Source organism: Oratosquilla oratoria, chromosome 3 (genome assembly GCF_046742065.1).
Source record: "Oratosquilla oratoria isolate Oo_2021 chromosome 3, ASM4674206v1, whole genome shotgun sequence".
NCBI classification, from domain to species: Eukaryota; Metazoa; Arthropoda; class Malacostraca; order Stomatopoda; family Squillidae; genus Oratosquilla; species Oratosquilla oratoria.
Genome location: NC_134779.1, coordinates 15,840,654 through 15,856,356, shown reverse-complemented (window position 1 = coordinate 15,856,356; position 15,703 = coordinate 15,840,654). Strand labels below are relative to the sequence as shown.

The 15,703-nt window shown below is 39.8% G+C and overlaps 1 protein-coding gene across 1 annotated transcript in view; it reads left to right on the top strand.

The window, feature by feature from the left end:
• The window catches only part of LOC143020862 (jmjC domain-containing protein 8-like), a 33,743-nt gene extending 18,562 nt beyond the window's left edge, over window positions 1–15,181 (top strand). The window contains exons 4-8 of the mRNA XM_076177714.1: window positions 786–951; window positions 1,437–1,556; window positions 13,912–13,966; window positions 14,111–14,258; window positions 14,383–15,181. Of these exons, the coding sequence (XP_076033829.1) occupies window positions 786–951; window positions 1,437–1,556; window positions 13,912–13,966; window positions 14,111–14,258; window positions 14,383–14,466 (573 nt within the window). The 3' untranslated portion in view covers window positions 14,467–15,181. The remainder of the gene's footprint in view (window positions 1–785; window positions 952–1,436; window positions 1,557–13,911; window positions 13,967–14,110; window positions 14,259–14,382) is intronic.
• The last annotated feature ends 522 nt before the right edge of the window (window positions 15,182–15,703 follow it).

Below are 15,703 nucleotides of genomic sequence, written 5' to 3'. Positions count from 1 at the left end.
CCATTTTTGGGGACACACAAATCACCACAAATTTTCTGTTTTTCATGTCACTATCTTCAACTCTTAATGTGATCATTTCCACCCTGTTTTCTCCATTTGTAACTTTCGTCACATTTAAGTTCTCTTACCCAAGAACATGACTCCACCCTGTTTCTCCTTTCTATTTCTAAGCCAGTGATTATATAATCCATGTCCAACACTGGTAATAGTGGACCCCTTAATTTTATCTCCACAATTCCCATTATGTCTGTTTTTTTTTTCTTACAGGTAATCATTTAGTTTATTTAATCCTAAGATTAATCCATCTGTACTAGTATAAGCCACTTTTAATTTTCTACTCTCTCCATCTGTTCTCTGTTCCTTTATTTATTTATTTTTTTAATATGCCATTTTCTCAGTCTCATGTCTGACTCTCTCCAATAAAACTTTGTTTTCTTGGTCTTTTGGTATCTTTTGGTATGTCTTTTCCTCCTCTTATAATGGGATGGTCAGGTCAAAGCATATGCCCACCCTACATCTTGCATTTATATATGTACATACATACATATACCAAGGGCTTTTTCCCCCTTATAAAGGAGGTAACCAAAGTTAAAACACATAAATCCATTCCCACCCATTTCATCCCCACAAACTCCACTCCCATTCACCACCCCTCCCTCTTTCTATTCTCGGCTCCTCCTGGAGCCAAGAATATGTGTATGTAATATATATAATATATATATAATATATATATATATATATATATATATATATGTAATAATGAATTATTTTTTATCTTACAACAGAAATTCAAATGCTTGACCAAAAGGTCTGCATTATTGGACAGATATGGCCACACAACAGTGCGTTTGAGTTCAGCCAACAGCTATAGCTATGACAAGAGAGATATTACATTTGACACATACTGCACTAATCATATTCATCCACAAAAACCCAGTACTCTAGGCAATGGTAAGTTAACAGTGCAGGTGGTATGACAATATATATATATTTTTTTTTTTAATGTATTCCCGATCATATGAAGTGGCATTGCTGTGGATGTGCTGTGCCTTGCTGCATTGCTTCTAACCCAGGGCAATGGGTGAGATGCAGTGATAACATGTCATGTAGGAGGAGCCAAGAAAAGAGGGAGGGAGGGGTGGGGAATGGGAGTGGAGTATGTGGGGATGGAATGGGTGGGAGTGGATTTTTGCCTTTAACTTTGGCTACCTCCCTTGTAAGGGAGTAAAGTATGTATGTATGTATGTATCATGTATGTATATGTATTTCCATTTAATGGAAATTTGCATATAACAGGATGGCTTTTATTCTTGAGATAAACTATTAATACCTACTTTGATAAGGATTTGTACCTTTACATAAGGTACTTTTTTATTTATTTTTGCATGTAACGACAGTATTTTTCTAAAATATGATATTCTTTCTTTTATTTTCAGAAACATTTTATTTCTTTGGAGACAATAATCATGAGGAATGGCAAGATTTGATGGAGTTGTATCAGAAGCCGCCATTTGGTCTACCAGGACACTCCCCAGCCCTGAGCTTTGGGGTTGCAGGTACTTATGATCAATTCATAAACTTGTAAAATGTTATATGTGAAATAGTGCTATCTAATGTAGACTCTCAGTGATAAAATGGTCAGTGAAAAGAACAGATGATTATAATGGCTACCCTTATGTATTTACCTAATTGTGTTTATATAATTGTAGTATATTTACCTAATTGTGTTTATATAATTGTAGTATACAGGAAATTAGCAATGCTCATTGGGCCCTGTCTCCTATTCTCTAATTTTCTAACATACCTAGACTCAAATTCATGTATGGTTCCAACTCAATCTATGTCTTTGATTCCCAATTGTCATATTGAGATTTGAATTCATGTATTGTTTGAACTTGGTATATATCACTTTCTAAGCTATTCCACATATTTATATGTCTATATGGAAAACTGTATTTCTTCACATCCTTTCAACATTTAGTCTCTTAATATACTTCCATGACCTCTTAAAGCCCTCTCATCTTTAATCAGGAGATCTCTTCTGTCAATGCAATCAATCCCCTTTAATGACCTGAACACTGTAATCATGTCACCTCTAACTGTTCGACCTTTCAAAGTTGGCAGATCCAGTACCTTTAGTCTTTCCTCATATGGTTTTATATGCCAGGCTGGGGACCAGTTTGGTTGGTGCCCTTTGTATTCTCTCGATCTTGCTTATATCCTTCACTCTATGTGGGGACCTACTACTGATGCATATGCCGTGGACATATCAGGGTTTCTATGAATTTTTTCATATAATGGAATGCCACTTTAATCTTCTGCAATAGTCCATATCTCTCTCCCACAATCCTGCTGATATGCCTGTCAAGTGACATAAAGATGGGCTTTTGCCACAATTGCCGATGTTGGTGCCACAAAGATAGAAGAAAACAAAACTTAAGGCAAGCCAGCCCTAATTGCAGGGCCTGGGCATGAAAATATATTTACTAAATGGTGTAAGAATGGTGGTAACTGTAAAATATTCATGAATATAAAGAAATAGACTTAATGGTATGAACAATAGTATGAACATGCGGAAGTAGATATTGTTTCCATTCACCAAGGAAAGAATATACATTCTGTGAACTTGTTCCTCGATTTCCAAGATTATAGCAGGGAAGGGGAACTGGAGGTTTTGGTTGAGAGGATTGTTGATGGTTTCTGTTGCAGGAATAGTGTGATTCAGTGTTTGAAAGACAGTCTCTATAAGATTGTGCAAACTGAGTGCTTTGACTTTGTTCTTTGATTGATGTCCAAAGATAGGATAGGTTCCAGAGAGTTTTGGGGAGTGTCGAAGTGGGGGTGCAGTTAAAGATGTAAACAATGTAAACATCAATGGTACTTACAGGGCGTCTTGTCCTGAGTTTCGCTGATTTTGACATGCATGAGGAGTTAGTGTATTTGTTTTGCTTGGAAAGCATGTCTACAGCTGGTCATGAGATGGAAGAGTCAGAGTCGTGGGAATGTGTGTGTGTGTCAGTGCCATCTGTGTTAATAGCTGGCACTTGTGTGATGAAGCAGAGTTAGTTTGAGTAATTGTGCTAGAATTAATTGGCATTAAATCAGGTTTTGCCTGCTTGGCCACCTTGATGTGGTTGAATTTGCTGATGGCAATGTAGGGAGGAAATGATTAGCATAAATGATGCCATGTTGAGCAGGGTAAATGATGATATTATATTGCTTCATCAATGTTAAGCCTATGAGGATATCAGCAGGGAAATGGACGTCAGCTACGTAGGTGGTAACTGGAATGGCTGGGCACTCATCTTTGAAGCTAATGTCTAGTGAGAATTTACCAATGATTGGGAAAGGTACACCATCTAATTTGCAAAGGTTGACATCAGGGGGTTCCAAAATGGTGACACATTTTGTTTCAGTGTAGAATCTGTGGAAACTGTGTAGTGTCGTGATGTTAACGGGGAGCCCGTGTCGAGAGAAATTTTCACTTTGGTGTTACTAGACTTATCAATAAAAATTAAGGAATCTGAAGACATGTCTGGGATTTCCAGGGTGTGTACCAGTAAGGTTGGAGATGGACTATCTTCGTAAGGAGTGACTGTCCTAGGTGTGCACCGAGTCTCTGTATCCTGTAGTCACAAGGGAGATGTGTTACGTGAATGCCTTGCAGGAGATGTGTTACATGAATGTCTAGCAGGAGAGCTATCTGGGTGCTCTTGTCTGTGGTGTCTCCATGCTAACAAGACACGGCAACGATCAGTTGTGTGAAAGCATGTGCCATGATGCTCACAGTATTAGTTCGGTTTGACGGGTATCTGTGATAACGTGTTAATGAGGTGTCCTGGTATGTGGCAGTTTGTAGAAAACATTCCTGTTCTTGAGGGAGAGCGTTATTGTTAGTGATGTGTGCATGATTTATGTCGTGTTATGTGAGGGGGACCATGTGACCTGTGCTATCCTGTGTGTTTACACTATGGTCACTGACTGGCTTTGTATCTGAATGATAAATTGTTCTGTGTCAGAGAATTTTTGTGAGAATTTACCTAATGTGATGCCTGGTGTGAATGTAATGGTGCTGGCTTTTTGGAGTGTATCTGGGTGTAACTGCAAGAGAAGGCAAAAGTATGCAATGAGGAAGACTATATTATCCAATGAAATTGTGTTGTTTGAGACCCAGTCTGAGTTTTTGAGACATTCTCTGAGTTCACTCTTAAATCCTGAAGCTATTTTGATGGGGTTGCAGTGGGGCGAGAAGAGATGGAAGGATGCTCTGCTGGAAATAGGGAAACAATTAGTAAATGGTTGTGGGAAGTGGGTTAGAAAATATATAAGCAAGATGTGACTGGATTATATAAGAATGAGATAAAGGTGAAGATATTCTTGTGCAGCTTAGAAGCAGTGAGTGGTGGAGTGTTGGCTTGTAGATGCTGTAACGCTCTCTGGCTCATAGTGGTGATCGGGCGGAGCATGATGCGATGTTGGAGGAAGGGGGAGATGATGGTGGAGATTTCCTTGTGGATGTTGGAGAATGTGTGTCTATGTTGACATGGGGGGTGGCGTCGTGCTCTGGTGGAAATTTCCTTGTAATGTTGGAAAATGCATCTATGTTGATGTGGAGTGGCAGGCATGGAGCTATGAGGGGTTGCTGCATATGTAAGATGCTTCAGTGAAGATTGAAGTTGTCATTGAATTGTTTGCTTTGGAGTGGTGTGGGTTGTGGGCGATGCACCAAAGAGCATCGGTGCTTTTGGGACATAAGTGGAATGCTGGAAGGTGCTTCGAAGGAAGTAGCATTGCACTGAGCTGCTTCAGTGTCCACGGCTGTAGAGTTAGTGTTGTTTTGCAATCCCACATGTGCCACCACAAATGCAGGTGTAGATTCGTCATCATCCCACTACTGCCACCACAAATGAATGTTGTGTTACTCTACATTTGAATTGGTGATGAAGGAAACTCAGGTGGAGTTCTTGGCTTTAATTTTCCAAGACAAGATCTGTTCTGTTCTGTTCTAACTACAAAATACATGGCAAGCCCTCAGGAAAGCTCAGAGGGTTGCCAGAAACATTCCATCTACATATTTCCAAAGGTTGCCAATTTATGAAATAAGGAGGCTGTTTCCATATCAGTTGAAGGAAATTTGGAAGGCTAGGTCGCGTCAGTTGAGACATCAGCTGATGCAGGTGTTGACCCAAGGTGCAGCAGCAGGTTATTGTTCTTGACCTGAGTGCTAAGAATCTTTTGTTATCAAAAGGGGCATTGTCAAGAAAGGTTGGTTGGCTTGGTCACCGAAACAATGGGAGTCCCTTGGGAGATGGAGTCTTGTTGTTGAAAGGACCACATTACACCATATGTGTGTGTGCAGTGTGCATCGAAGTGCTGCATACACTAAATACAGAGATATATATGATTAGGCATCCTACTCTCTGTAGCCCCAAAAGGGGTCATTCCTAAAAAAAAGCAAAGGCATTAGAGGGGTGTCAGAGGAGTTTTTCAACCAGAACCCTAAAGTTTGGGTCTTTTAACATATATGGATATGGTACAGAAAAAAAGTAAAAGGGAAGAGATAGCCAGTATGTTTGTGAGAAGAAAGATGGATGTGTTGGCATTGAGTGCAACTAAGTTGAAAGGGTGGGGCAAGTTTGAATTTTGGAGTGTAGCTGGGGTCTGGAGTGAAGAGAGGTTGAGGGAGAGAAGGGGTGGCTATATTTGTAAGTGAAAAGATAGGTGGAGTGGAAGGAGGTTTCTTTAAGATTGATGTGGATGAAAATGAAACTGGGAAGGGACATGTGGGTCTTTGAAAGTGCATATGGGCCGGGTAGTGAGGAGAGTGTAGAGGAAAGGGAGGCTTTTTGGATAGATTTAAATGAGTGCATAGAGAGTGTAAGGAGAAATCTTAATGTAGAGGCATTGGGAGATCTCAATACTAGGGTAGGAATCAAGCCTATAGATGGAGTGGTTGGGAAGTGTGAAGTACCAGGAAAAAATTGTAGTGGAGGGATGATGGTGGAGATGTGTCTAGAAAATTGATGATAGCAAATACAGTGTTTCGGAAGAAAGTCAAGCATAAGTACATGTGGTAGAGGGTGGTGGATGGAAGGGTGGTAGATAGGGCTGTAATGAACTGTATAGTAGTAACCAGGAGAAGAGTAGAAAGTGTTTTGGATGTACATGTTCTTAGGGGAGAGAGTGGGGGGGAATATCAAATCATTTTTTGGTGGAAGGTAAGTTGAGAGTGGAGGATAGACAGAGAAAGTGGAAAATGACAGAAGGTAGGGAGGTGCTTAGAGTAAACATCTTAAATGAGAAAGAAAAGGAGGAGTACAAGGAGAAGCTGAGAGACAAGAGGGAGGGAGTGAAGGATAGAGTAGAACTACGAGTGGGGGAGGAATGGGGATGTTTCACGGAGGGAGTCACAAGGTGTGCAAAGATGATGTGTAGAACAAGAAGGACAGGAGGAAATAGAAGAAATGGTAGTAAGTGGTGGGATGATAAAGCAAAAAAGGGTCATAGAATAGAAGAAATGAGTATTCACAGATTGATTGCAAAAATAGGATGAAAGAATTGTATGAGAGATACAAAGAAAAGAGAAGAGAAGTAAAGTATAAGATAAAGGAAAGCAGATGTGAAATGGGGTAAGGGTAGGACAGAAAACTTTGAAAGTAATAAAAAGATGTTTTGGAAGGAAATTAAGAGAGGAAGAGGAGGCAAATCAAGTAGAGAAGGAAAAATAAAAAATGCAGATGGAGAGATAATAATGGAAGAGATGGCAGTAAGAGGAAGATGGTTCAGGGTATTTTAGGGAGTAGTTAAATGTGCAGGACTATAGGGAGGGAAATGTAGTTGTAGGGGAAGTGCTAAGAAAACAACAGTGATGAATGAGGAAAATGGAGGCAAAATAAGAAAAGATAAGGTGAAAGCAATTATTAATATGATGAGAGTAGGCAAGGCACCTGGGTTTGGTATGTGTCTTGCGAAGTGTCTATAAAAGGGAGGTATAAGTATGGTGGACTGGCTGGTGAGGCTTAATATTTGTCAAAAAGAGGGTAGAGTGCTAGAGGACTGGAGGAGTGCCTGTATAATTCCTCTTTACAAGAGAAAAGGGGACAAGTGTGAATGTCCTAGTTTCAGAGGGATCAGTTTGTTGAGTGTAGTTGGGAAGGATTTAATTGAGAGAATTAGAAGAGGAACAGAGGGAGTAATTGATGAGGACCAGTGTGGATTCAGGACAGGTAGGTGTTGTGTGGATCACATTTTTGTGGTAAGGTAGATATGTGAGAAAGCTTTAGGAAAAAGCAAGGATGTCTTTTGGACCTTGATGGATTTGGAAAAGGTTTATGACAGGGTAGAGAGGAAGGCACTGTGGGAGGTACTGGAGATATATGGAATAGGAGGAAAGATGTTAAGAGCAGTCAAGAGTTTTTACAAGAGTAGTAGAGCCTGTGTTAGAATTAGAAATGGAGAGAGTGAGTGGTTTGAGGTAAAGGTGAGACTTCACCAGGGATGTGTCATGTCACCATAGCTATTTCTTTTATACATGGATGGGGTGGTGCAAGAAATAAACACAAGGTTAATGGGTCGGGGATTGGAGATGGTTAAAGAAAATGGGAAAAAAATGGAAGATAAGCCAGTTGTTGTTTGCTGATGACACAGTGCTTGTGGCAGGATCAGAGGAGTGATGAAGGAAGTTAGTGACAGAGTTTAGGAAGGTGTGTGAAAGAAGGAAATTGAAGATAAATATGGGTAAAAGTAGGGTGATGAGATGTACAAGGGGAGAGGATGGCAGCAAATTGGAAGTGAGTATTAAGGGAGAGAGTGGAGGAAGTGGATAGCTTTAAATACATGGGGGCAAATGTGGAGAGAAAGGGAGGAGTGGAGGTGTAGGTAGAATGTAGATTGAGAGAAGCAATTAAATGCCTTGGGGGATTAAAAAGTGTAATGAGAAATAGACATTTGGAAATGGATACTAAGAGGAGATTGTATGAAGGGGTGATTGCACCAACAGCACAGTATGGGGCAGAAACATGGAACACGAGGAAGAGTTTAAATGTGTTTGAGATGAAATGCCTGAGAAGTATGGTAAGGGTTACTAGGCTGGATAGAGTGAGAAACAAGAAGGTGAGGAGGAGGATATATGGGGATGGAAAGGGAGTTGGGTGATAGGGTTGATGAGAGTATTGTGGTGGTTTGGACACATGGAAAGAATGAGTGAAGAAAGATTAGTAAAAGAGGTGTGGAAGGCAGAGGTGGAGGAGTGAACATGAAAGGGCAACCAAGGATGAGATGGTAAGATGGGGGTAAAAGGGGCATTGGGAAAGAGGGGAATGTCTGTTGAGGAAGGAATGGAGAAGACAGAAGATAATGGTGAGTGGAGAGTAGTTGTGTACAGATAATGGTGTGATGCATGGAAGGGAGTGGGTGGGGAATGAGGGTGGTGAGGGAGTATGGGTCGACGGAGATTTTTTTTTTTTTTTTAATCAACATTCAATCCAATATGATTTCTGCCATCTCACTGTTTTATTCTTCCTCTAGATTTGGAGCCCAACGACAGCAACACCCACCTCCTTCCTTTCCCCCTCCCCCTCCTCCACCTCACCAACCCCCACTTGACCAGCGTGGTGTCCCAGCGAGAAGACCTATCTTACCTGACTCCCCCCTCTCCCTCCCCCTCTAAGGCGAAGTGTCCGCCTACACGGGGGGTCGAGTTCCTTCCAGCGTTCCCATGCGGCCTATATTTAAATCCACGTTGTCTGTACAATATTGTCAATTGTGTATCATGTAGCTTTGTAAAACTGTGACTTAATTCTTGTAAACTATTCTGAAGATGACTCCCTGAAGTCGAAACGTCAAATTAAATATGGAAGACTATGGAAGGCTTGTATTTGCCTACCCCCACCCCTCCAAATGAGATCTACTGTGAGAAAAATTTAAAATCTCAGTAAGAAGATTAATCAGTGCCTAAATGTTGTCATGTTTAACACAGTGTGTGTGTATATATATATATATATATATATATATATATATATATATATATATATATATATACATACATACATATATACATATGTACATACACACATACATGTATGAAGTACTTAGGGAATAGATGTGGAAGGAGAATTGTTGAGGATTAATGATAATATTATGCACCCCAACGCTATCTCTTCTCTTTTTCACACGATGGAACAAGGAGGGAAGGTTGCCATGTAAATGAAGTGTCTTGTTGTGGGAAATACAAAGGATTACAAAGGCGGAGCATGCCGACAGGAGACCTTTTGGTCCATATCTAGGTCGGATGCGAAAAAAATCATAATAATGATTTACAAATAAATGAATACATAAAAACAATAATAATGGTTCATCTTATTATTCCATTCTTTACCTTATCCGTTTTTGTTACGCTAAGATCCATTAAACATTTTCATCGTCGGCAAACCTAACGTATCATGTATTACTACTGTCGTGCATAGGCTTCTCTTAGCTCTTACATTGATTTGTCTTAGTGCCGTCATGTATACTCTTCCCCTGCCCCTTGTGGGGTTATCACACTGGGCTGGCTTCACCAGCACCGACAGTTGAGTTCGTTTGAGTAAAAACGATTTTGGTTACAATATTTTATTTTTCAAATCTCCAAATATCAAATTATCTCTCCGTCATATATAGCAAAGCTGAATGGCAGTGGGTAGGAGATGGATGACCCTTCATCCACAAGGTACAAAGAGGAGAGGAAAACAAATGTGTGGTGGATAAGAGTGGAATGGGTTTGTGCCTTTGCTAGCTACCTCTCTTATAAGGAAGAAGAGGCCTATGGTAAACAGGGAGTCCTTGGTTTACATTGGTCTCTATTTCTGCTGTTTTGTTGTTATGACACTTCCAGTGCTTGTCCCTGTATATTTCCCTTTGCTAATATTTTTATTTTTCATATTTTAAATAGTACAAAGAACTGTTGTTGTTGTTCCCTAGACTGTCTGTCTGAGCAGTCCCATCTCTCCAAGGAATGCCACAGCTGAAACAGGGTTTTCCCACAAATCCTTTATGGAGTGTATGTTGTGTTGTTTGCATGTGTGATTGTGTATAATGCAGTCTTCCATGATGTGTTGAATAGTATGGGATGAAGTGTTACATCCTGGGCATTTGTGCACAATGCAGTCATCTAGCCTCCTCTGGTAGCTTAGAAGGGCTGGGTGGTGTCTGCATCACAGTCTGGCCAGGTGGACTCTGGCCTTTAGTGGGAGGGAGGATTCAGAGGGATGGATATCAGGGGGTCTGGCATGCAGCAATGTGTTGTCTTTTAGTGTGTTAATGGAGCAGTGAGTCATGTGATTATGAATATGTTTCCGGAGGCTGGTATTTGGTAGTTTTGGAGGAAAAGAAGAGGGTATTTGTGTGTGATATAGATATATATATATTTTTTTATATATTTCTTGGTGTGTGTGGGTGTTCTGCTATGTAGTGTAGCGGGTGAGCTGTGTTTGTGGAGGCTAGCAAGTGTTTGTGTGCCTCTCTTGTCAAAGTGATCTTTGACTTTGAGGACTTTTGTTTCATAATGTAAGTGGTCTGTAGGCGCTGTATATATGCAGCTTGTATTGTTTTTAGGGTTTTGTATGGTCTGAAGTGTGTTGTCTTACTGAGATTAGGTGCCCATGCTGGACTCTCATAATTCATCACTGAGCGTATGTATTGTATATTGTAATATTAGTTTCTTTGTTTTGTCCAAATGTTGTTCCAGTGATTGATTTAAGTGTGTTGAGTGTAGGTGTGCATTTATTTTTTGTTTGTGATGTGTTGTTTAAATGAGATGGATGTGTTGTATGTTACACCAAGAATTTTTTTTGGGGAGGGGTATTAGAGTGCTGTTGATATAGAGTTGAGGAATGTATTTGTGTTCTTTTGTCCAATTGGTGAGAAGTGTTGCTGTAGATTTGGCTGGGGCTATTTTGAGTCTGTAATAAACCATGTGTTGAGTGTATCAAGGTATGGCTGTATTATTTCTGCAGTATTGTCTGTGTTATGATGTGTACATGTGATTGTTATGTCGTCTGCATAGGAAGAGATTTATATTTCTGAGGTGTCTGGTGGGGAGGGGGTGCAGAGAAGTGTGATTGGGCAGTGTGATATTGGGATTATTGGGTCTTTATTGGGTTTTGGGAATGTGATTATTTTCCCATGCTTCCAGATGTCAGGTATAGTGTTGTGTAAATAGCTGTAGTTTGCAATGTTTGTGAGTGCATGTATACCTTGTGGTCCAATGTGTTTTAGGTGGATGTTACTTATGTTGTCAGGGCCACAGGCGGATGAGTGCTTGAGGTTATGTATTATGTGTTTTGTCTGACTGTCTATGAAGGGTGTATAGTCTGAGTCTGTGGGAAAGTCTTTCTTATGTTGAATGGTGCATCAGTTGTCAGGATGAGAAGTGAGTTGGCTTGTCTGTGCAAAATGATTTATGAGTGTGTTTGCTTGCTGTCTATTTTAGGGTAAATTATCTGCTGTGGTTATTGCTGTGTGAGAGCATGTTGTTTTACTGTTGGACAGTGTAATGCTGTTGAGTGTTTTGTACAATTTGCTGGTGTTTGTCTTTTGATCAAGTATTGACAAACTTTTTTCAATTTTGTGTTTTTTGTTCATGTGTTTTATTTGTAATCTCTGTTTTTAGTGTTTGTATTTGGTCTGCTATATTTAGGGGGATATGTGTGGGGGTATTGTGTTTAAGTTTATCTCGTTGTCTGATGAGGCCTTGGATTTCTGGTGTGAAATTGGGATTGTGTGATTATCTGTTTAGGGATATATCTCTTGTCTGCATTTTGTGTGATTGTATTAAAAGTGATTGGTGTACTATTAAGTGTCTCAAAATGTTGTTCTGTCTCTTCAGTAAAAGCTTCCCAGTTTGCTCTCTTGTAATCGGTGTATGTGTGTCTGTGGCCAACTGGGGTGCATCTTGTTTTGGTGGTGATGATTGGAAGGTGGTCAGATCCCTTGGATCTGACCACTCTCCATGAAGTTGTTGGAGTTAGGCAGGGGGAACAGAAGGTGATATCAGGAGAGGAGGGGGTGTATAGAACTTGGTGTGGGATATGTGTATGATTATGTGTGTTGTTCATGATAGTCAATGAGTCAAGTTGAGTCTGCATATCAAGCCCTCTGTCTGTGTCTGGGTTGTCGACACACCAGGCCGACAACTTGGCGGTGAAGTCACCACCCATGATAAGGTATGGGATTGTGGCTAGTTGATTGAGTTGAGGCCTGAAGCTGTTTGTTGATTTGTTGCCTGTACGGATTAGGATAGATTGGATTTCTGTGGTAGGGAGGAGGGTTTTGGTTGTTGCACTTGTGTCCATAAAATAGATGGATTGGTGGACCAGGGTGATGAGTCCACAGCCATTGCTGTTGGTCCGGTCTTATCTAATGGTGGTGAAGTTGTGAAATGTTGGTGTTTTGTGTGAGTGTCATAGTTTTGTTTCTTGTATAATGGCAACATGTATATTGTTGTTTTCTTTGAGAAACTGTTTGAGTTTGTGTTTTTTTGTGTTGATGCCATCGATGTTGTGTTGTAACATGTTGATGTTGTGTGTTCTGTATGTGTTGTATATTGCCTTCTGGGGTTGGGGTGTTGATGGGGAAGGTATAGGCTCTAGGTTAGAGGGAGGGAAAGGTGGGATTGGGGACAAAGGAGGGGGAGGATTGATTGAGGACAAGGGCAGGGGGAGACTGGGTGTGGGCAAGGGTGCAGGCTGTGGTTGGGAAGATGGGAGTGAGGTTATTGGAGGGCAGGTAGAACATGTCCAAGTGTTTGTGTATTCATTTGTGTTTGCGAGTGTTGTACAAGTGAAGTGGGCCCAGTTTTTTCTTATGTTGCATTGAATTGAGCCCTTTGTCTCTCCACTTGATGTGATGGGGTTGGAGCATGTTGGGCATGTGTATGTTGTGGTGGGCCCAGGATTGCTCTCTACCTCTCCGGCTAATAGTAGAAGAAGAGGAGTGAATGCCGGAATAACACTCCTCACTGCAGAAAAAATGTAACAGTGCATGTTGTGAAAGGAATGTGGTACTTGGCCAGACGACCAAAACCCCTCTTGGGGATAGGTACCACCTGTGTAGCGCCGGTGGCCAGGGATGTTTGCCACTGTGGTCCCACAATGAAGACTTTGCAGCACCAGGACCATACAAAGAATTAGTTGGCGTTGTTTAGCAAGATGGAGAAATATACTGTCATGTGAAATAGACTTGTTTGTATTGTTTTTTTGGTGGAATTTTTTGCCCTTCATTATGGCTCCCAAGCATAAGGCAGACTCTTCTGATGGTAGTGCATCATAAAAAAGGAAAGCAATCACCATGGAAAGTACTTACTTAGGCTGGTTCCAGCTTACACCAAAAAATGGTTTATGATGTTACACAGGACTGGAGTTCCATTGTAACTCAAGGACCCGCTGCTTATATAGATAGACACATACATATAAAAAGATTCAAGTTCATAGATCTACAATAGGACCAGCATAAAATAGGTCTGGTTACTGATTCAATTTGCCTTAGATACAACCATCATACACAGGATACTGAATATATTATACTACACTGCCCCATACTAACCCTTGACAACACTATTTCTTTCCTGTGTGACTTATGGGCCTGTCCAATGGTTGTTGCCAGTTACTTGGGAGCTGTGGGTCTCCAGCAAGTGTGTAACCATGAATGTACAAGATATATAAAACCTATAAAACCCACAAATTGTAATATTTCCCTCTGTGAGGATGACCATGCACAGCCAAAGTCATTTTGGATAATATAGATGAAAAATGTCCTATGGAGTTTGGCTTAACAATGCTAGTCACTGTTGACTCTCTTAAACCAAAGTGTGTAGTAACCAGCTTTTCTCTCTCACTCTCTGTCTCTCTCTCTCTCTCACTCTTTCTTGCTTTACAGGTCCAGGCAGTGGTGTTCCATTTCATTTTCACGGACCAGGATTTGCTGAAACATTGTGGGTATAGTTTTCATGTTAATTTTTTTCTATTCATTATAACTTCTGTGTAGCATTAACATATAATGAAGTGCTGAAACATGAAAACAGAAAAGATAAGCACATTTATAATTTTTTCTTTTTCTTCGTTTGTCTGGACATCAGATGGGGTCGTAAGAGGTGGTTCATGTACCCCCCTGAGGAGAATCCCTCCTTCCATCCAAACCGCACCACACTCCAGTGGTTGTTAGAAGATTACCCCAAACTGAAACATAACCCAAAATTATTTGAGTGTACTCTGAGCCCTGGTGAGGTAAGAAGTACTTTTGTTGAAACCAGCATGAACTAAAACTGTACAAGTTTTATGAAATACTCAATAGGGTTTTTTTTTTCCTGAAAAATTGTATATGTAAACTGTTATACATTTTTTTTTACAGATTATCTACTTCCCCAACAAATGGTGGCATGCAACATTGAATATTGATACCAGTGTTTTTATATCCACTTTTTTAAGCCCTTGAATTGTGCTACTGCACTTTAAAATTTAGTTTTTATATTGAAGAATCTGAAATTTTTGCAGACATTCCATTGTAGTCCTAATCAATGATATAAGAAAATCATTCAATTTTCTTCTGACCTGTGATATCAAGAATTCTTTTTATGATAATTGGTTACATTTTAAAGTATGATATATCACAACAGGAAAACACCTACTCATTCCATAAGTCATGCAGTGAAGAGATATTGTGATGCTGTATAGTATGGGAGAATGTATGATAGTGTGGTATAAAGTGCTCTGTGTCTCTTGTGTGGTGATGACATCTCTTGCCAGACCAATTCTCATTTGGTACTTTCTTAATGCTGAGAGGCATGACTGAGCACAGTCATGCCACTACACTTCTTGCTTATCTTGGGAGTGATTACTTTTGTGAGTTAATTTCTATGGGAGACTGGTGAGGTATAGAGTTTAGTAGTGTATTGTATGCTTGTTTTATGATCTGAGGTGATGAGAGGTATGGGTGAATTCAAGGGTTCTTGCATAATCGAGTGCCTATCATTCCAACCAGTGAAATGTTTCACATTCCTGACTGTAGAAAATTACAATTGGGTAAGTAAATAAATACATGTGATTTTCATGTCAGTCCACTTTTGTAACTCAATAAATTTCCAAAATAATAATATGAATCTATGTTTACAAGTCATAAGTATGAATTCTTGTAAAATAAATCCTTTGAAACAATGGAAATTCTTGAATTATTTTCTTTTCCTTTCCAAGACATTTGTCATCATCAGTGAGGCATTTAATGTCTTCATCTGTACCTCTATGAAGTGAAAAATGTACTGAGTATTCTGAATGTCATCTACAGTATACCTCACTGTAATATGCATTTGTAACAGCATCAAAAGGGGATAATAAATCATGCCAGCAATTACTAGTATTGATGATATTCTAGAATACTACAGGTCATAACAATCTCATGTTTTTGTGTTTCAGCATTTGACAAGAAAAAAATGAACATACAACATTTTTTATATATACACACATAACTTAGTCTGACAGGCCAGACTATCTAGTCACCTCTGGCAGAAGATTACTCTGTGAGTCTGAATATATACACATGTGCTATTCCCTTAATGCCAGCATACATATTATAACATTAACTTCTGTACTTTCTTAATATTAATCCATAACTTCTTAACATCTTGAATATATACACATGTGCTGTTCCCTTAAATGCTGGCATAACTTCTTAACAT